The sequence below is a fragment of the Ambystoma mexicanum genome, chromosome 10 (assembly GCF_040938575.1).
Source record: "Ambystoma mexicanum isolate Mex_15411 chromosome 10, UKY_AmexF1_1, whole genome shotgun sequence".
NCBI classification, from domain to species: Eukaryota; Metazoa; Chordata; class Amphibia; order Caudata; family Ambystomatidae; genus Ambystoma; species Ambystoma mexicanum.
The window spans coordinates 8,989,147-9,010,993 of record NC_090932.1 but is presented as its reverse complement, the minus strand read 5'-3'; the positions used below and the strand labels follow the sequence as shown (position 1 = coordinate 9,010,993).

General features: G+C 46.0%; 1 protein-coding gene across 5 annotated transcripts in view; it reads left to right on the top strand.

Annotated features, from left to right (window-relative positions):
- Nucleotides 1-21,847, top strand: part of OPA1 (OPA1 mitochondrial dynamin like GTPase) — a 1,475,337-nt gene that overhangs the window by 774,404 nt on the left and 679,086 nt on the right. For all 5 annotated transcript variants that reach the window (XM_069617417.1, XM_069617415.1, XM_069617414.1 and 2 more), the window contains one exon: nt 13,235-13,387. In XM_069617417.1, the coding sequence (XP_069473518.1) occupies nt 13,235-13,387 (153 nt within the window). The remainder of the gene's footprint in view (nt 1-13,234; nt 13,388-21,847) is intronic.

Genomic DNA, 21,847 nt, shown 5'->3' with positions numbered 1-21,847 from the left:
GGATGGAATATGGCTGCAAGAAGCAAAAAAAGTGTTAACTAAAAAAAATTTTAACACGAAGGAAGCACGTAGCGGTGTAGACCACGCTCACGCCTAGAAGAGTTCATGTGGTAAAGCGCACGCAGCAACTACTTCACCCGCTCTTGACATATACTGCGCCAGTCAAAACGCGCAGACAGTTTCTTTTTCAAACTTGCATGCGCGCTCTTAGCAGATGAATCTGACCTCACACGCGCCTCATCCGAACACGCGTTGAAGAAAACACGCAGAAATGATGACTGTGCACAGGCATTAACGGAAAACATGTAGCAGTAAAGACCACGCACACGCGCTGTAGATAACACGTAGCTGTGAAGACCACGCACACGCATTGTAGAAAACACATAGCTGCGAAGACCGCACACGCGCTGTAGCTAGCACATAGCTGAGCAGACTGCATACACGTGTTGAAGGAAGCACGTAGCGGTGTATCTTTTTCAAACTCGCACGCGCTGTCTTAACGGACGAATCCGAGCTCCCACGCGCCTCATCCGCACACGCGCTGTAGAAAACACATAGCTGCGAAGACCGCGCACATGCGTTGAAGGAAGCACGTAGCAGTGTATTTCAAACTCGCACGCGTGCTCTTAATAGATGAATCTGAGCTCACCCACGCCTCATCCAAACACGCACATGCGTTGAAGAAAAACGCACAGAAATGATGACCGTGCACAGGCATTAACGGAAAACACGTAGCAGTGAAAAATGCGCACACGCGCTGTGGAAAACACATAGCTGTGAAGATTGCGCCCATGTGCTGTAGATAGCACATAGCTGCGAAGACCACGCACACGCGTTGTGGAAAACACGTAGCTGCGAAGACCGCGGCCACGTGTTGAAGGAAGCACATAGCGGTGTAGACCACGCTCACACGTGGAAGAGTTCATGTAGCAAAGCGCACGCACATGGGAGATTTCACGCAGCAGAGAAGTCTGTGCACACGCGTTGGAGGGAACACGTATCAGTGAAGACCACAGAAGAGTTTGTGACACAAGCAAACGAAAACCGCCCACTCGCGCAACTACATCACCCGCTCTTATCAAGGTTTGGTGGGATTCTGTCAAGAGGGGGCAGAATTAAAATATTGTAAAGGCTTATAAATGTGGTGCCACTTGACCAATCTACACAAAGGTTTGCAAAAAGATTATAGATCTAGATATAAATGTTTGCGTAATGTCTGAATGGATTTTGTCAAGTGCGGGGATAGGTTATATGACGATTGTTTGTGTATATATTTGACACTTTTGAAAAAATAAAACATGGGTGGATTTCCAGCAAACTTGTGTAAGGAGCATTGAGAAGGACCTGAAAGCATGGTTTTGCAAATGTGCCCATGTTTTATTTTTTTACCAGTGTCCTAATGTAGGTACAAAAAATAGTGATATACCTTGGTGACTGAGGTGTAGCCTGTGGCCATGGGCAGTGGCCACATTGTCCAGGTCATGGAATAAGGTAATTTGTGATGTCATCTTTGATGTCCTGGGTGTTAGTCTTAGCAGTGCACTGTGGTGGCGCGGTTTATGTTTGCTTAGCTTACCATAACTGTCGAATTTCAGTTTTTTTTTGGTTTTACTTGGAACCATAACGTCCCTTTAACTAAGTTTTTAAACTGAATTTCATAGGTTTTTAGTAGCGCAACTTAACCATAATGTCCCTTTTAACAAAGTTTTTTTACTGAATATATATACAATGAGTCTTGCCTTACTTTTTCTCACATTTAGACATGTGAGAATGACAGGTTGCGTACCGCCATCTTGTGCTAATCTTATCCGTTGATCCATCCCCCTAAATTCAAGTGCCCTTGCAGCAGTAATTCAGATCAATCCCCCAACCCTAAAGCTGACATCACTAGTCAAAACAATATGCTCCACCAATTTTCATGACTGGGCAGCTTAGCCAAACGTACCTTGTCATCACCCACGTCATGAAGTTACCTGACACAGAACCTGGGAGATAAACACACACACATCCACACACAATGCAAAATTGTTTTCTTCTCACAAAAAGGAGGAAAAAACATATTTTGAAGAAAACTGTATTAGTCGGGACCATAACAAGTGCTTTTATTTTTCACGTAACACTGAAAAGTGAAGATTATGTCCACGAAAACATTGATAATTTACCAAAAGATCTTATAGCTATCAAACATTGCATGCTTTGCATTTTTTCTAGAACTGTCAGCGTTGGTGATATGTCGATTGTGTTCATCCATTGATTAATCCCAGTGTTTCCTTTCTTTAGTGAAAGTTGTGCGTAGTTAAATTGAATGCTCCTATGTTCTATCACCAATGTTTGATCGATGCACATTCTGTTTCGTTAGTGAGAAGAAAGTAGTAGTTTCACTTTCAAATGCAATACATTCACCTCTGCACATTTTCAGACCCTAAAGGCAAACATGTTGCTCCTTATTACTGCTAACCCAAACGTACAGGTTTGTCTCTGCCTGTCGTCCCAGATAATGGTGATCACTGAGGCATTGTTGACAATTCTTGTCCAGATCCAATTGAAGAAGCCATCAACTGGAAGATTGAACCCATGGCAAGCGCACATTGGTAGAACGTTGCTATGTAAATTTGAGAATGCAAAAATATATTTCAGTACCCAGTTTATAATGGAATATACACAGTAGAGGAATATGTTAACTATCAATTTATATTAAAATGAACACTTATGTTGTCTATTCTTTGCTTCAAATTCAACATTCATCCGTCATATCGTTAATCAAGCATACAGCACACATGCCATCCTCAGTCACCTAAATATTATGTAAAATGATACTTACATTATCAAAAATCTTGTCATGGCGCCCCTCTTTGGGAACGAACATGGCAGAAATGGCCTTTTCTATGGGATGGTACCGACTCTAGAGGACGCAGCCACACTTTAGCTCACTGTACCTTTCACAGATGGGAAATTTCCATTTGCATATCGGTTTTTGTCCCACCCACATAGGCAGTCCAGCACCAAAATGCTATGGCAATTCTCTTCTGAACAAGAGTACAACAGCAACCCCATACACGTGTTTCAGCCTTGTTGGGCATCAACAGTGAGTGTGCTCGGAGAGGCACAGCTCCACCTCACTGATGATGCCCAACAAGGCTGAAACACGTGTATTGAAACGGTTCTATGTTCATTCTTTGCCTTTTTTTTCCGCTGCACTTTTTGCAGAAAGAGGTCTGACTAAACGAAATCATAAATTTTTGTATTCTTTATTTGGGGGAAGGGGGGGGTGTCCCCATCCCACCTTCCCTAATATTTATCCCTATACATCACACCACCCTACCCCTTATATGCCCTCTGCCGCACCCCCATATAATTTGATGTTTTTTTCAGCAAAAAATGTTCAGCAAAAAGTGCTGCAAAACAAAAACAAGGGATGAATAAATGTTGTACCATTCAAACAGTCTGTTACAACAGCAATTAATTGTCATTTGCAGATTGTTGCCACTTTTTAATTTTAGCTGACACAATGTTCTGCCCCAGTCTGACCCTGGGTGCTGCTACCCCCTATCCCCCCCATGAGCATGTGTCCTCCACCCCCTCCTCTTGCCCCCCGTGAGCATGTTTCCCCCACCCCCTCCTCTTGCCCCCCGTGAGCATGTGTCCCCACCCCTCCTCTTGCCCCCTGTGAGCATGTGTCCCCACCCCTCCTCTTGCCCCCCGTGAGCATGTGTCCCCACCCCTCCTCTTGCCCTGTGAGCATGTGTCCCCACCCCTCCTCTTGCCCCGTGAGCATGTGTCCCCACCCCCTCCTCTTGCCCCGTGAGCATGTCCCCCACCCCCTCCTCTTGCCCCCCCAGCATGTCCCCCACCCCCTCCTCTTGCCCCCCCAGCATGTCCCCCACTCCCTCCTCTTGCCCCCGAGCATGTCCCCACCCCTCCTCTTGCCCCCGAGCATGTCCCCCACCCCTCCTCTTGCCCCCCGAGCATGTCCCCCACCCCTTCTCTTGCCCCCCGAGCATGTCCCCCACCCCTCCTCTTGCCCCGAGCATGTCCCCCACCCCTCCTCTTGCCCCGAGCATGTCCCCCACCCCTCCTCTTGCCCCGAGCATGTCCCCCACCCCTCCTCTTGCCCTGAGCATGTCCCCCCACCCCTCCTCTTGCCCCCGTGAGCATGTCCCCACCCCTCCTCTTGCCCCCGTGAGCATGTCCCCACCCCTCCTCTTGCCCCCGTGAGCATGTCCCCACCCCTCCTCTTGCCCCCGTGAGCATGTCCCCACCCCTCCTCTTGCCCCCGTGAGCATGTCCCCACCCCTCCTCTTGCCTCCCATGAGCATGTCCCCCACCCCTCCTCTTGCCTCCCATGAGCATGTCCCCCACCCCTCCTCTTGCCTCCCATGAGCATGTCCCCACCCCTCCTCTTGCCCCATGAGCATGTCCCCACCCCTCCTCTAGCACCCCATTAGTATGTGTCCCCACCCCTCCTCTAGCACCCCATTAGTATATGTCCCCCACTCCTCCTCTTGCCCCCATTAGTATGTGTGTCCCACCCCTCTTGCCCCCCGTGAGGGTTGTGTGCTCCCCCACCCCCTTTTGCCCCCGTGAGTTTTGTGTTGCCCTCACCCTCTTCCTGCCCCTGTGATGGTTGTGCTTTCCCCCCACCCCCTCCCTACCCCCCGTGATCGTTGTGTGCCCCCACCCCCTCGGGTCTCCCTTCATGGTGTATTGTTACCCCCCTTTTGTCCCCCACACCGTTCTCTAGCACTTTTGCTATTCATACTTGCCTCCTGACCTCTATGATAGTTACCTGTCTGTGTCCCCCCTCTTTTGTTCTTTTACTACTCCCCTCCAGTGCTACTCTGAAAGGTTGTCTGGCCTAGAATGTTGGTCACTTGTTTTGCCCTTCTCCTCCTCCCTCCTCCCTCACCCCTTATCCCTCCTCCCCTCCGCTACTCTTGTTAAATTCCGGCACTACCTCAACTGCTGTCAGGCATAGTAATTGTAGCCGCCTGTCTTTCTCGTCCACCTGCCCTCTCCTCCTCCCAACCCTTTCCCCTCCCCTCCTCTTTTACTCCCCTCCCTATTACTGTTCATTAGCACTTACTCTATAATTTGTCTCGTGACCTTTGTGATAGCAGCTCGTTTGTCTCTCCCCCCTTCCCTCCTTGTCTTCTCCTCCCACTTCCCCCTCCAGCACTTTTCTGAATCGTCATCTAGTATGTTAATCGCTGTGTTGTTTCTCTCCTTCTCCATCACTCCATACCCCCTATGCCCCCCTTCCTCTTGTTAATATTCCAGCACTACATCAATTGTTGTCAGGCATAGTAATGTAACCGCTTGTTTTGTCTCATTTCCCCACTCCACGCCTCCTTTATTGTTCCTTGCACTTGCACTATCTGAAATGTTGCCAGGCTGATTAAGATAGTTATTTTTCACATTCTGAATTGTTTCAAAGATGTGTAAGAATGTAACTGTATTCTCCCCTGTTCCCTCCCTCCTTGAAGCGCTTTGAAACACATTGTGTATAGGCGCTATACAAATAATCAATTCAATTCAACACGTACACCACACACTGATGTTTGCTAGAGTTCACAAACAAGCATTGCTGCCCTGGGCATGTATGCATTGTTTGATATGGATGCACAGCAGGGAGGCCATCCTGCAGAAGTGTGGTTGGGGTGCAGATCCGTCTGCCCATAGGGTTCAGATCGGGCTAGGTGGTGCTTGCATTACTGTCGAAAGAGTTTTTACAAACAAGTGCCAGTCTTTCTTCTATGTAAAGTCAAACAACAACATCACAACAAAACTGAATTGTATCGCGCCTGCACACAACCAAAACATCTCCTCGCTTCTCCAAAAAAAGAATTTGAATACACACCATGAAAACTGGTTTTTCCACCTTGACCCCAATATGACAACTTCAGAAATGTCCATTGGTTAAATAATTTCACTGTTGGGACTCTGCAACCTATTGCAACATTACTCAATGCACCGACTTTCCAACACCTGATAAGTATGTAATGCTGTTAGGTTAGTAGCTATTCACTACCCACCTTCATGAGCTGGGGTAGATCTGTCTTCGGCTGGGGCCTCCCTCTGGAACAGCCTCCCTGCCACTCTAAAACTTGAGGAGAACCATCTCCGGTTCCGGAAGCACCTCAAGACCTTCCTCTTTTCTTCTGCCTTCGCTCCCCCTCTCTCCTGCTGATCTGTTCTCTCTTGGCACCGTGCACCTGGCTACCCTCTGTCCTTCGGGCCCAGGTACCTGCTCACCTTGCCACCCTCCCGCACTGCCTCCGGACCACCCCTTGCACTGGGGTCTGTATCTGTACCAATAGAGCCCCCCCTTTTTTCTTCCTGCACTTATCAGACCGACCCTGTCTGCTGCCTTAAACCTAGCACTTGCAAATTGCTGGCTGCATTACCACTGTTTGTTGCCTTTATTATTTATTTATTATTTATCTGTTTCTCCTCTGCTTCACACTTTCCACTTCTCCCCCTTCCATGCACTTTTCCCCTCCCCCCTCTCCCATGCACTTGCGCGTTCTCAATGTCACTGGGCCTAGTAAGATCGCTGTTTTGTTCTCCCCTGTTCCCCTCCCTTGTCGCGTTCTGTAAAAGTTGTGTACGAGCGCGATAGAAATAAAATATCAATCAATCAATGTCTCATTTCAGAAATCATATTTAAGATATAGAGATGGTTACACTGAGCGAAATACAGATGAATGAATATAGATGGATGAAAAGCAATGTGGGTTAATATATAGGCGACACGGGGGCACTGGCAAGGGGAGCAAAGGGGCGATTGCCCACCAGGCTGGGAGGACTGCTGCTCCCAGCGCCACATGTGGAAAGTGCAATCAAAATAGATAAAATCACCAGAATTCCTGCATGCCTGAATGACCTGGGTTTTGTAAGGTTTACTGTCTTCTGTGTAGATCTAGTAGAGCAATCCTCTTCATTTCTGCAATGTTGCAGGCGCGCCTCTGTGCTCTCCACATGTGCGTCTCCATAGTAAGATGAAAATGAGCAAAGGCCACACTGCATATTCAAAGTGCACATCAGCAAAGTATGCATTTAAATGACATATTCTATCATCCGTTGTTTGAATGTTGGCGAAAACTGTGGCTTCTAATCTCCTTTAACATATTTTCTGCAACGCATACGGATGTCGTTATCAGCAGCGCATGCTGCGGATGCAAGTCATGGTTGAATTGGCTCGGGCATGAGGCTCGACCATGACCTCTGCCCCACCAAACCACCCCTGTTATCCACTGCACCTACCCAGCATCCTAGTTCAGTGTCCACTATATCCTCATAATGTAACAAATGGCCAGTGCTCCTGGTTTACAGCCATGGCCAGTCTCAAATCCGTGGGGCATGAGCTTTGGCGATGTCGCATTCCCCAGTAAGCAAACCGAAGTAGACCTTTCTCCTTGCTGAGGGCTAGACTGCCATATCACTAATTATTGTACTTAAATTTTGACACTTTGGAAAAACTAAAATACAGTCAGATTTGCAAAACTATACTTTCAGGTCCTTGCTGATGCTTCGTCCAGCACTTTGGCCTGTACCACAAGCAGATTCTTTTTTCCCAATCAAATCTATCCAGATTTTGAAGAACTTTACCACATGCCCGGTCCCTGGTGGCCATGCCTCTTTCTCGATTAATGTCATTAGACCATCGTCCCCGTTGTGGAATTAGGTAGGGACTGAGGTGCGGCGCCAGAGGGCGGGGATAGTGGTCCATGATGATGCCCACCGAAGGCATCTACACTCACCCAAAGCAGGATTTAAAGGGGAATTTCAAACTTTGAGGTGTGTAAGACTCTGTCCTTGTCTCTCGACGCACACGAGGTATGTGGGACTGGGGACTATGGACTAGGAGTAATGTGGTCACTACAGTGAGTAACGTGTTCTAACCTCTTCAGTTTAGGCTGAGCGGTTCTTTCAGGGACACACAACCTTGGGAATAAGACATGGAGTGCAAGGTGTGTTTGATTGCTGGTCTGGCACTTGGAATGCATTTTTTGAAGGTCGGTTCTCTCCTTGCCCATTGCTCGGTGGCAGCGTGAGGCCTTCCAGTGTTAGAGCTGAATCAATGCCACTCATCAAATCCTTCCCATCTTTAACACTCGGCCTCTGGGTTTCCACCGACAAATCTGGGCTGTCGATGTATCCCTCAGAGCCAAGGTCAAAGCTTGCCATAGGACAGAGGGCTGACTTCTTCAGATCTATGCAATCCATCTTTGTGGAGGGGGGCGGACACCCATCCCATTTGGCATGGAGCTCTCACAGTACGCAGACAAGGCTGTGCTTTCAGAATGTTCTGTCGTCCACGCATGTCTCTCTCCTATCAATTGTTTTTCTTCATCTGTTTATATTAGACTCTTCATTCTTCTCTTTTCATTCTTGCTCTCTATCTCTTTGCTTTCTATCAATCTTTGTTTTTTCCTTCATTTTAATCGATCTATTTTCTAGCGTATCTTTCTCACTTTTCTTTCTCTCATGCAGTATAGCTGACACAGAATGCAGGCCAATACAAGTATTTGAGCCCCCTGACTGGCTAATGCACACGTTCCGGGTGCTTATAACTAATATGAAATATTTGTGTAAAGAAAGACAAAGGACATTTTCGAGGAACTGAATATAAATATAAATAGAAAAATAAAAAGGACGGAAAGAAAAGATGTTTAAAAAATAATGAAGAGTAGAAAATGATGGGAGGGGAGCAGCAAGATGGCGATTAAAACAATGAATGTGAAGAAAGGTAAAAAGAATAAGAAGAAAGGAGGGGGAAAGGGAAAAGAAATGGATCGAACTAAAGAACAAACAATGGTAAAAGTGTCAAAATCTCAGCATGAAGTAGCATGCAATATATATCTACTCCGTCACCTGAGTAATTGCCATTGTTGCTACGCTTTCAGAGCAGCTGGATGTTTGGAAGGGGGACAGGTCCGCTTACCTGCATTGTTTCCGGTAATCATCCATCCAGTCTTTTATTGATACAGTGGCTGCTGTCCAAAGTCTCCTCCAGCGGCAGTAATGTTTGCTTGTGTGTGAGAAATAATACATCACCTTCGCTGAAATAGCAGTATGTGTGCTCCCTCTTTGTTGTGCTTTGGCTCGGAGGTCGTTCTGGTGGGCACCAATTTCCTGATGACTTTGCATTGCTGATGCAGTTGACTCCTTCTGATGTTGGAGATGTGCGCTTCATACTGCCCATGATGCATAGCAGGACCACCAGAATGGTTGAAGGGCGCTAATCAAGACCACTTTACATTGCTTTGCATTTGCAGAGTCAGAACCTTCTGTTTTCTGTTGCTGTAAGTACCTTGCCCTGGCATTGCACCTTGATGCACAGCATCAGCAGTGCACTTGCTGTCTTTGCTCTGTGATCTGAATGATGTCCAAGCATCTTCCAGTAGCTTGCCCACATCTGCGGAGGAAGAAATGAGGTGGACAGGGCGGGTGAGGGGATGAAAGTGCGAGTACAGTATGACTAAGAAGATGGATAATGGCAGGCAATGGAATTGCATCATTAAATGATACACATGAACAAGCTTAACTTGTGAGGACTATAAATGGGTCTGACTGAGGATTTCTGACATCCAATGACCCTCCCGCCTCCTAGAAGAACTAGATATCACAAATCCATGCAGATTGCATTTAGCCAATGGACAAAAGTCTCAAAAGTTCTAGGGGCTCAAATCAGTACTAGCCAAAAACCACTAGTGGAACAAGTAAAGGATCTCTAATGTCATGGAACACTCGAGGATTTTCTCATCTGTTCAACGAGATAGGCCTAAATAAAGTGGCACATAAAATCATCTGCCTACAGGAAACTTGGCTACGGGAGACACCGGTGAGTGATGGATACACAATCCTACTCAACACAGCTGGGAAAAACCAAAAAGGCAGACCTTACTTAAGATTGATCACAATGATCACAATGATAAGAAATTAAATAGGCTCATCACTGCTCAAGTGTAAAAATCCAAACTTATTTGTTCAAGGGAGCTATTTGCAAAAAGCAAATCATGACAAAGATCATCCAGAGTTTGATGATCATTAACATATACTGGAATCCAGCAATTATTACAGTGGCGAACCTGATTGAGTCAGTGACTTCGATAATTGACCAGAGTCTAGTGGAATTCAATAATCCACACATTATCATTTGCGGAAACTTAAACATAAAATGTTTTGTTGCTGAAGGGAAACCAATTGAGCACATGGTAAATCCAGATGAGGTCGGTGGGTGCACAAACTCAATATGAGAAACTGTGTCATGTTAAATGGACAGACTAGCGGATACATACCAGCGAATACCACCTGGCACCAAAATAATAGTCAAGCTACCATAGACTATACATGGACCGCGAAGAACTGTCAGACTATAACAGAACTCTGGGCCATTCCAGTGGCCACCAGTGACCATGATGCACTACATTTAAGATGGGAAATAAAGAAGTCTGATCCACTAAAGTCATCTAGGGGCAACCTTCAAATAAATCAAAGAAAAAATAGTCTTCAACTAATTCCTATTTAACTAAACTTTTGTAAACTGAATAGCCAAAGAAAACCGGAATTAAACTATATTCCTCTCCTGGCAATTTATAAAACAACTAATACTGGCTTTAAACATCCACATTTAAAACCAAAACATCTTTATAGTCAGGAATTAGTATTACAGAAGAAAATTCTGCCAAAGGAAATTAGGTTAAAGAAAGCAGTCTCCGTCAACAGGACCCAAACCATAAAGAAAAGAAAGCAAACATATTGTAATTGGCTAATCTCTTTTAAGACACTAAGAGATCAAGAACAAGGGGAACATTTTTTAAAAGCCATCTGTCAGTCATTCCGATGAAATGTAGTCCATCATTAATGAAGGGACACTAACGCAACAAGCCACTATGAGTAATAGTGTAAATGCAAAACGATGGATAGCACATTTCATACAGGTCTTTGCCAAACCAACAGTGTCCAAGTCCAAAGTGTGGGAAGAGATTATGGTACCATGGAATTTCTACATAAAAGACTCAATTGTGGAAGCAATAAAAAAATGGAAGAGCTCAGGAACAGCTGGCCCTGCTGGTCTAACTAACATTATTAAAACAACATACATTTAGGCAACATTCATTGAAGTATTATTCTATCAAATCTCAAAGGAAATACCATCCTCCTGGAAATCAGCGATAATTGTTCACATCTTTGAAAAAGATGACAGATCTTTAAAAAGTTGACAGATCCATGCCGAACTATCTACCGATTGCTTTTCTAGACGTAATTGGCAAGTCATTTGCATTTGCGTCCTTTCTACAAAAGCAACTATCGAAATGAGCAGAGGAAAAGAGATCACTGACACAAGACAGACAGGATTCACAAAAGGAGTAGAGACTGACCTAAACCACTTTCTGTGAGACGTATTAAAGCTTGACACACTAAAAACAAACACCTTGTTTCTAGCCTTATTCAATCTTCATCAAGCCTTTGATAGCATTAACAGAGTGAAAATGTGGATTAAAGTTAGGACATGGAACTGTCCGGAAGATGTGCTGCAAGCAATTATAATAATAATAATAATAATAATAATAATAATCTAAACCGTATCACTTAATATCCTTACAATCGACCAGAGTATATCCAGGATTATTAAATAAATATATCGTGGGTAATATATGCTGACGACTTGGTACTATTGGATGTGACCCATGTCGGCTTATGATGACAGATGAACCATCTTCAAGACTATTTCAATACAAATGATCTTACAATAAATGCAAAAATGTCTAAAATTATGTTGTTTTGTAGCAACCCAGGGAAGAAAGGGCGAGCGTTTCGATGGAAATCTGGCAAGTATCTACTCAAAATCACTGAGTCTATTTGTTATTTGGGTATTTTTTTCAATAAATCGATCAGAGAATGGCATTGGATTCAGGATATGAAACCAAAAATGAAAATGCTGGCCTTGCAGGGCTTGATACTACATGCCAAATATGGAAAATTCACCATGAAACAGCTAATCCTGTTCTATATTCAGAAGTTAACCGCAACTATAACATTTGGAAGTGAAACAGGCCTACATCTAAACTCGTCAATGTGGAATGTCCTGGAGGGACAATTTGGGAGAAAAGTATTACATCTCTCAGGATGTGTCCCTATCCCAGCAATTCGATATGAACTAAGGCTACAATCACTGCAATCAGTAGTTTTAAGGAAAACGCTCTCACTATTGCAGAAAGCGCTAATGACATCTTCAGCTAAACCGTATCACTTAATATCCTTACAATCGACCAGAGTATATCCAGGATTATTAAATAAATGGTACAAGAAATGTTTAGATCAACTAAACCACTTGGATGTGTCAATCAAAGCACTGAAACAATCCTTGTACTGTGAAAGGAAAGTTAATTGACAGAGACTCAAAATACAAGGAGAAAATATACTTCCTCCTTGAAATTCATGTTTGAATCTTGTGCGGTAAATTGCACAATTAAATATTTGGTGAGGTTTCTGAGTCGGTGTCATTGAAATCAATTGCTACGTCTCAGATTGAATTTATAGCCTACAAAAGATGCTTTACAAATGCCATATCAAGAAAATCTGTTTGAGAAAAAATATGAACATTACAAATAATTATTGTCGTTTTTGCAAAGGCGAATCCTCAGTGGAATTGATAAGCCGTCTTATAACGCGTTGTCCCGTTTTGATAGCTGAAAGAAGTTATTACATGAGGCAATTTGCAGCCACTTGTCTATACATGAATGAATGGCAGCTAATTCTCTTGGGTGAAAATCAAATGTGTACCTCTGACATAATTTTTAGACACTGTACTAAATTAACCGATCGGAATTTTCTTCACAAAAGTAGTGCTATCCGTGGCTTGAATATCCTGAAAGACAGTGAGATCATAAAGGGTGAGAGTGAAATAAGTCTTAATATTGTCTAGTTGCTTAATCAATGGTCCTAACTCAATGAAATAAACTGATGTGTAAACAAGGGTGGCGGCCTGCATACCTGGTGGACAAGACGTAAGTGATTGCTTGTGATTTATGGAATTAGGTGATCAATTTAAGAATGTTTATTGACTAGGAAAAGTAATTTTAACTGGCTAAGAAATTTTAACTGACTCGGAAATTTAATAAACTGAGTTACAATCCTATTTTGTAAATCTAGTGATTGTATGTAATAATGGCAGAAAGGATACTGACAGTGCATATTTACAGCCATGTTTCCTTTCATCATTTTCCAGGTTGCGTGGGACACCCTGCAGGAGGAGTTTTCTCGCTTCATGACTGAGCAGAAAGGCAAAGAACATGATGATATCTTCGATAAACTGAAAGAAGCTGTTAAAGAAGAAAGCATCAAACGCCACAAGTGGAACGAGCAAGCAGAAGACAGCCTGGTACAGTCTATACCTCAGGATTCCCGAGTTCATCAGTGGTCATTAAGAGCAGTTTACGGTGTAGAGGAGTGTGGCAGTAGCAGAGTGTGTTCCGTTTGGGAGTCAGATGCAGACCTTTATTTCCAGGAGGCTGGACCTTTTGGTATGAAGTAGCAATTCCGTTTCATACATTTATGCAGAATTGCAAAGTCCCACTTTTAAATCTGCATTCCTCCCATATAGGGGTGCACTTGTCTATGCCCATGTCTTCATGAAACAAACTATTTTATACAACATTGTAGTACATTTTTGCAGATAAACAGGCTGCATTTTATTACCGAAAGTTTTTCAGAGATCATGACACGGAGCCCACATGCGTTTTACATGAACCATGCATGGTTTCCATGACCTTGACCCTAGCAGCCCTGCCGACCCACCAGCTGCCTATTTGACCTACTCACTGTCTGTGCTCTTCCAGGGTTAATTGCAGAATCCAATGTCCAGCCGGACAGTCCAACGGCCAAGTCTGTGCTACATTTCCACCCAATGGGCAACACGAGGGGCCACCACCACCGTCCATGCCTGCTTGCCTATTAGTTGCGAGTGGGTCCCTCAACCCACAACCCAGGTAGCAAAATCATAGTTAATCTAGTTCAACAATTTGATCATGGTCTGAACATTTTCTTAATCCATTGTGTAGGTCCCAGTCAACAGCGCCACAGGGCTAATTGGGCTACTGTCTGACCACCCTCCCCCCCAGTACTAGGGTACAGGCACCTGTCAATATTGGCTCCTCATACTCTCCCAAACCATTGGAGGGCAGCTCCTTCCCAAGATCTCACAATTAACACGGGAGGAACGCTTGGCCACTTGGATGGTTCACCAACCAATGTAGGGCAGTTAAATTCAAATAATTTCCCACTTAATGTGGGGTGAGCACTTGGCTGCCTAGATGGCGGACCCAATGCCACCCTGATATTGATATCTATCTACTAGCAGGTGCCACATCCTGTTGAAATGCCCATTAATTATACAAGAAGCCCTTTCCCAAGAAAACGTCAGCATGCCTCCGGAATGCAGAATGCAGCAGCAGTGAACTTCCTCTGCATACTTTCAGCCAACATCTTTTTACATTGTTGTGCTCCATTTCGATAGCCTAACCGGATCGTCCACGATCTGGTCTGTCATGGGCAGCCCTTCAGGGCTATGCTGATACTCTGTACTGATAATGAATTGCATGGTGCAAAACAGACTGCCAAATGACCAACCAGTATTCAAGCAGTCTGGCGGCAGCAGTAAGGAAGAAACTCTTAAACCATTCCCATACTTGAAAGGTGACGGGGAAACCCCATTGGCGGCAGGTTATTACCCTGAGACCTCTGTATGGGGGATATGCCAGTACTTCCCATCAATTACCATGAGAAATGATGGCCTTGATATGTGGTCTTTAACTGCTGCCAGTCTTGCTTTGAACCTCATGGATTACTGTGAACCTCCCACACAGTGAGTGGGGTGCGTGAGGATACCACTCCACAGTAGACACTAACAAAACTGGAGTTTCACTTTATGTTCCACCTTTGCAAGCCAGTCCGAAACTCTTACATGAGGCCCAACTAAATTCCATCCCATTGACACCACTTTTGACACTTGCATGGGTCGTATTACGTATCAACCTTCACTTCCAATCAATGCCTTGAACTTCAAGGATTACTGTATAACTCCCCCACACTGTGAGGGATGCTTCCGGATACCACTCAACCATAGACCTATTCACGAGTCGAATTGCTTGTTCCACCTTCGCAAGTCTCACTGATAATACAACAGGTGGCGAAAATACATTCCGTCCCTTGACACCCAATGGACAACACATGCATGTGTCATAATATGTGCATGCTGTTCCGATATCCATTTAAAACAAGACTACTATCTCGGAACTCCACTCAAGAACAATACTCTTATTGCAATCCTCATGCAGATCAGACTGCTTGTGAGAAAAATCCTTCATTGAGCATACGAAAATTGAGAACTGGGAGCATCCTTCCATAGGTCTGGTTGCCGAACAATAAGATCATAGACATCCTCAGTTATCTCAATATATCAATGCTACACCCATCTCCTCAGGCTGGATTGATAATTTGATGCACTGCTCTCATTGTGTTTGGGGGGTAAAACCACGCACAAACTGAAAACTCGTATCCCCCGCCCTCAGAACAAGATCCCGATTGCACCACTCACCGTCCCTCCTGTTCTAGGGGAATGCCTTAGAGTAGATGAATACACTGTTAAAGCAATCAACTTCATTACCGCTAACTACAATTGTTGCTGCTACAAGAGCTCGAAATTTCATCTACAGGGCCACCCGAAGCCCCAGCAAAACCTTTATTTGTTTGTTGGTGCATAAATAGCCTGTAAAATCGCCTTCAGGTGTGGCAAGACGTTGATAGTCCCTTTTTATAATCACGATAAGCAAAATCAATCCCACGGCTGCCATTTTCCACCCACGAACCATGGCTCACCTTTAGACCGAACTTGCTGCCGTAGTTCAACCTTAGAACACTGATGGACCGAAGGTACGTTTTTGATCTGATCATACATTCCCAACTACCAATTCCTTCAATATGACATTGCTGTCAAAATGGCTATATATATATAATATTTCTGAGGCTTGTGGAATCTGCTTAGATCACATGCTGTGCATAGGTCGACATCTAGTGGAAGCTGCAGAGTATTACAGTTTGTTTTTCGAAACTCGAAAATGGGCGTGCCAGTAATACTATCCCTAGTGTGACGTCCACTGTACCCATGATCCCTCACACGTGTAGGACCCTCAGATTGTTTTTTTCTGGCATACTTGTCGGAAGCATTGCGCGGAGTTCCATGGCTTTCAGCCATATCTTGCTAAAATATCATATAATTTCCCCGTTCTTCCACTCCCACGTTGAGACATTAAAGTTCGAAGATCGACGCCGGTCCGAGAACAAACAACCATTAGAGCTGCACAACGGACTTTGGGCCTCTGAAGGCCTCTGGCCTCGGCCTGGGCCTTGGAAGGCCTCTGGCCTAAGCCCTGCAAGTAGGGAGAGTGGGGGGTGGAAACATACTCTACACTCTTATTTTTCCTACACACACACACACTAGCCCGCTGCCACAGGGTGCGTATGGAGGGTACCCCATTTAAATTTGCCCCGAATGCAACCGCAAGTACCCTTGGGTTGACAAACACGCAACCTGTAACATCTGCTTGCCGAGGGATCAGCCCGAGGTGAACTGCAGAGCGTGTAGCTGGTTCAAGGCTAAAACACTAAAGGACCGCTCGACCAAACGTTGGGCCTACCACGCCAGGCAACTCGAGGCCATGGAAGCGGAGAGCGCCTTCAGTGATGGCAGCGCCGCCGTACATTCGGACGGCGAGGGCAAAGAGGTGTCGAAAGATGCCCAAGCGCTAGTCCTCGACCTCGGAAGATTGTCCGGCATGGGCAGTTATGGGGAACACACCCGGCGACACGAGCGCTACCCACACCACTTCTACACCTAAACACTCGGAAGTCCAACCGAGACTCGACACGTGTGTCGAGTTCTCGGAAAGAGGCATGAAGAGAGCGGTCCACTGAATCGGTGTCCTCTGGGCGTTCCCGGTCAAGATCGCCGCACGACACGAGGCAACTGTCCACAGTTGCCAAATGTGCCTCACTCACCAAAGTCACGGAGGTACGCTCGTCAGAAGACGAATCCCACTTCCAGCCCCAGGCCGCACACCAGAAGTCTGCTCCGGCAGACCGTTCGGCGGCTGCTTCCGAGTCTCGATGTGCTCACTCGAAGGAAAGAGACACTACCCCCGAATCTCGGCGCCAGGTGTTGAAAAGCTCAGAGAAGGTGGAAACATCAGGGAAACACTCTTCTACTCATGGGGAAGGGGATAAACAGCAGAATAAACCATCTCACCCTTCTCCTGCACCACAGACACATAAGGACAGTTCAAAGTCTTCAGATAAGCATAGATCCAAGACCCCTGTCCAGGTCACTAGGTCCATCCAAGGAATAAAAGGGAACCCTCTCAGGAAATGGTCATTCGCAGCTCCAAAAAATGGAACAGTGAAGATATAGACAGGGTAATGACTAGAATGTCCTCCCTAGCTGACTTCTACTCCAAGAACCCAGAGCACTTCCTCACCTATACCCCGGACAGTGCTACTCCTTCAGGATCCAGGCACCCTCAGCCCCCTTCTAAGAAACCTTGGGTTGAGACTCCAACTCAGGGACTGACTTCAGACCCTTTTTACATACAGCCTTACACTCAGTATGGTGAGGATCCACAACAGTACGATGAGGATCCAGACTTGGGAATGTTGGATGACCAAACTGGGGTGGACTATTATGGGGATGATGAGGGCCAAGAGGGGGAGGAAGATGACGTTGCAGAAGTCTACAGGATAGACTCTCCTGTTCACAAAGAACCTCAGGTTACCGACTCTCCAGTAGACAACCAGCCCCTCCTAAATGAGGTCTTGTCTAGAGCGGTGGATCACTTCCGCATAGACACTCAGGGGGCACAGGAGGAGAGGGACTTTGCAGAAGAACTAGTGGGAGAGAAGAGACCCATTGCCCAAGCCATTCCAATTCTCAAGTCCATCCAACGGAGAATTGATCCTTCCCTTCTTACTCCTAACCTCACCATGGCCGTAAAGCCCAGAATCGAGAGAGTTTTCAGGGCCGCCCAGTCAGACCCACTTTACATAAGGGGTCAACTGAAGCCCTACTCCTTGGTAGTTACTAACACCAGAAAGAGGGCGGGGACACCTCTATCATCATCTGAGGCCCCCCCAGACAAGGAGAGCAAGAGAATTTACAGGTTGGGAAGGAAGGTAGCCTCCACTTCCGCTTACCAGACAAGGATTGCCAACACCACCACTCTGCTGGCAAGTTACAATTGCCACCAGTGGGAGCAGGTAACTGCCCTCATTGACTCCGCACCGGAACCACTAAAGGGCCAGTTGGCCCAGGTCGCGTCGGAGGGGAGAGCCGTGTCCGGTTGCATCCTTAAAGCAACCTTTGATGCCGCCGATAACGCGGGCCGACTCATAGCAGAGAGCATGGTCATTAAGAGGCATGCTTGGTTAAGACAGTCAGGGTTTAAACCTGAGACACAAGCATCCCTAATTGACATACCGGTGGAACCGAATCTCCTATTTGGCAAGGCGGTTGAGGACGCATTAAAAACTGCCAAAGACGAGTATGATACTCTGAAATCCCTAGGACAGTTGACCAACAAGCCCCCTAATCAAAGAGGCAATGTTAATTTTCGTCGCCCACACAGCCAAAATTCACAAAGGGGCTCCAATTATACACAGGGGCAGGGTACATCATGGGGTAACAACCAGCAGACTACCCAGAGTTACGGCAGAGGAAACAAAAGGGGCCGTGGTAGAGTTAGAGGCAGCCTTCCGCAAAACACTGACGCTGCGCTCAGGGTCCCTTCTCACGCATCCCCAGTAGGGGGACGCATTTCCAACTTCACCCAAGCTTGGGAACGGATCACATCAGACAGATGGGTGCTGTCCACAGTGTCCGCAGGATACTGCATAGAACTGCTCGAGCGTCCTCAAAACCACCCGCCACATCAAAAGATACATTCCTTGGACCACCAAAAGATCCTTACCTGGACGACTGGCTCATCACGGGGGAGACACCAGTAATTTGCAGATCAAACATTCAACAAACGATCAACCTCCTCTTTGAATTGGGTTTCTCCATAAACGAGAAAAAACCGTGCCAAGCACCTCCAAACAGTTCCTAGGAGCTGTCTTAAACACTCAAGAGGAGTTGAGCTTTCCATCAGAGGAAAGAATTTGGAATCTACTACTGCAAATTCCTCTAATAGCCCGGTCGCCAGATAAGGGTGCGCAAAGCGATGCGTTTGCTAGGCATGATGGCGTCATGTATTTACCTGGTCCCCAACGCGCACCTGCGCATGCGACCATGCAAGAATGGTTGGCGAAACAGTGGTCTCAGGCAAGTGGTCACTGGGACGATCGAGTGGTCGTTTCGCCAACACTTGTACAAAGTCTTCACTGGTGGACAAGAGAGAACCTGTCAAAGGGGAAACCCTTTTACAATCCAGAAGTAGAGGCTGTAGTCACAACAGACACATCCCCTCCTTCACCACACAGCTCAGGGTCTCTGGTCTCACACAGTAGCCAAGAATCATATCAATCTGCTAGCTTCTGGCAGTATTCGGAGCGCTTCAAGCGTTCGAGCCCCACCTGTTGAACCTGTCAGTGCAGATCCTGACGGACAGCACAACAGCGATTTTTTTTTACCTAAGAAAACAGGGAGGCACTCGTTTGCCAAATCTGTCCAAGCTTGCCCAGAAAATTTGGATATGGGCACTCAGACGGGACATTTACCTGTCATCTCAACATGTTCCAGGGGATCTCAATTCATTAGCGGACGCTTTGAGCAGAGATCCCCTCCCAAAAGAACACGAATGGTGTCTACTCAGAGACATCGTAGAAGACATCTTCTCACAGTGGGGTTTCCCCACTACAGAACTATTCGCCACAAGCGCAAACAGGCAATGCCCAGGATTCGCATCCAGGTTCCCTCAGCCAGACTCCGAGGGGAACGCCCTGTGGATGAACTGGTCAGGAATGTTTGCCTACGCATTTCCACCAACCTCTCTCATGAGGAAGGTGGTCAACAAGATGCACAGGGAATCAGTGGCACTCATCCTAGTTGCTCCCATGTGGGCGAGACAACTGTGGTTCCAACACCTACGCAGACTAGCAGTGTGCGAACCCATCAGACTCCCGTGCTGGTATTACCTACTGTCTCAGCACCAAGGTCAAACAGTGCATCCTCAACCCAGCTCAATGAACCTGGCAGCATGGCTCCTGAAGTCATAGCGTTTGGACATCTCAATTTACCACAGAGATGTATGGTCATCCTAAAAGAATATAGGAAACCTAACACGAAGCACTGTTACTTTGACAAATGGAAAAGATTTGTTATCTTGTGCCAGTATAAGCAAATCAACCTGGTTGATTGCACTCCTTCCAATATTGTCACATACATGCTCCACCTGCTGGATGCAGGGTTGGTATTTAACTCACTCAAGGTACACCTGGCGGCGCTGTCAGCCTACACCATCTCCCACAACAAGGTTTCGTGGTGGAAGGTACCAGTGGTTAAAGCCTTCATGGAAGGGGTAAAGAGAATCCACCCTCCAATTTCAGACCCACCACCTGGATGGGACCTTAATATGGTGCTTCCTAAGCTCAAGCGCCCACCCTTTGAACCATGCATAAAGCCAGTCTCAAACACCTGACCTATAAAACTGCCTTCTTAGTAGCCATTACATCCATAAGAAGGGTCAGTGAAATTGAGGCTCTGTCAGTGCAGGATCCTTTCTTTACTGTTCATAAGGATAAACTGGTTCTACCAACACACCCTAGGTTCTCACCTAAATTCATTTCTAAATTCCACGTTAACCAGTCCATTGAGCTTCCGGCCTTCTTCCAAGAACCCAAAAGCTCTGCTGAGATTGAACTACACACTCTAGATGTGCAAAGAGCGGTCCTCTACTATGTAGACAAGACCAGGCTGCTAGGAAAACAGACCAACTGTTTGTCTCCGTAGCTACAGGCAGAGAAGGAGATTGCGTCTCTAAAGGTGCCATCTCCAAGTGGATAGTCCATTGTATCCAGCTATGTTACTCCCTTTCTGAAAAGACTCTGCCTTTTACGCCAAGAGCCCACTCTACAGGAGGCATTGGGGCCACATTGGCTTTCATTGCAAATGTACCCCTTGACACCATTTGCAAAGCAGATACATGGAGCTCTACTCACACTTTACTCAGCACTACTGCATTGCCACTCATTCCAAGAAAGATACTCAAGTGGGACAAGCAGTTCTAAGACATTTATTTGCTCCTGACCCTTCTCACATCCCACCACCTCCTTCTAACACTGCTCGCTAATCTATGCACAGCATGTGATCTAAGCAGATTCCACAAGCCTCAGAAGGGATACATTACTCACCGTAATCCTATTTCTGATGCTTGTATCTGCTTAGATTCACATGCACCTGCCCTTCCTTTCCTCTGAGAGTAGGCGCATGGATGCTTGTAGTCTTATCTATCTGCTTGGATGATCTGTACTTGCGCAACTCCTCATGCTACCTCATGTCAGAAAAAATACAATCTGAGGATCCTACACGCGTGAGGGATCATGGGTACAGTGGACGTCACATTAGGGATAGTATTACTGGCACTCCGTGTCGACACCCATTTTCGAGTTTCGAAAAACAAACTGTAATACTCAGCAGCTTCCACTATATGTCGGCCTATGCACAGCATGTGAATCTAAGCAGATACAAGCATCAGAAATACGATTACGGTGAGTAATGTATCACACGCACACGCACACACACCCCACCACCCCCACCCCGGAGCTTGTGGATCTGCTTAGATCACATGCTCTGCAT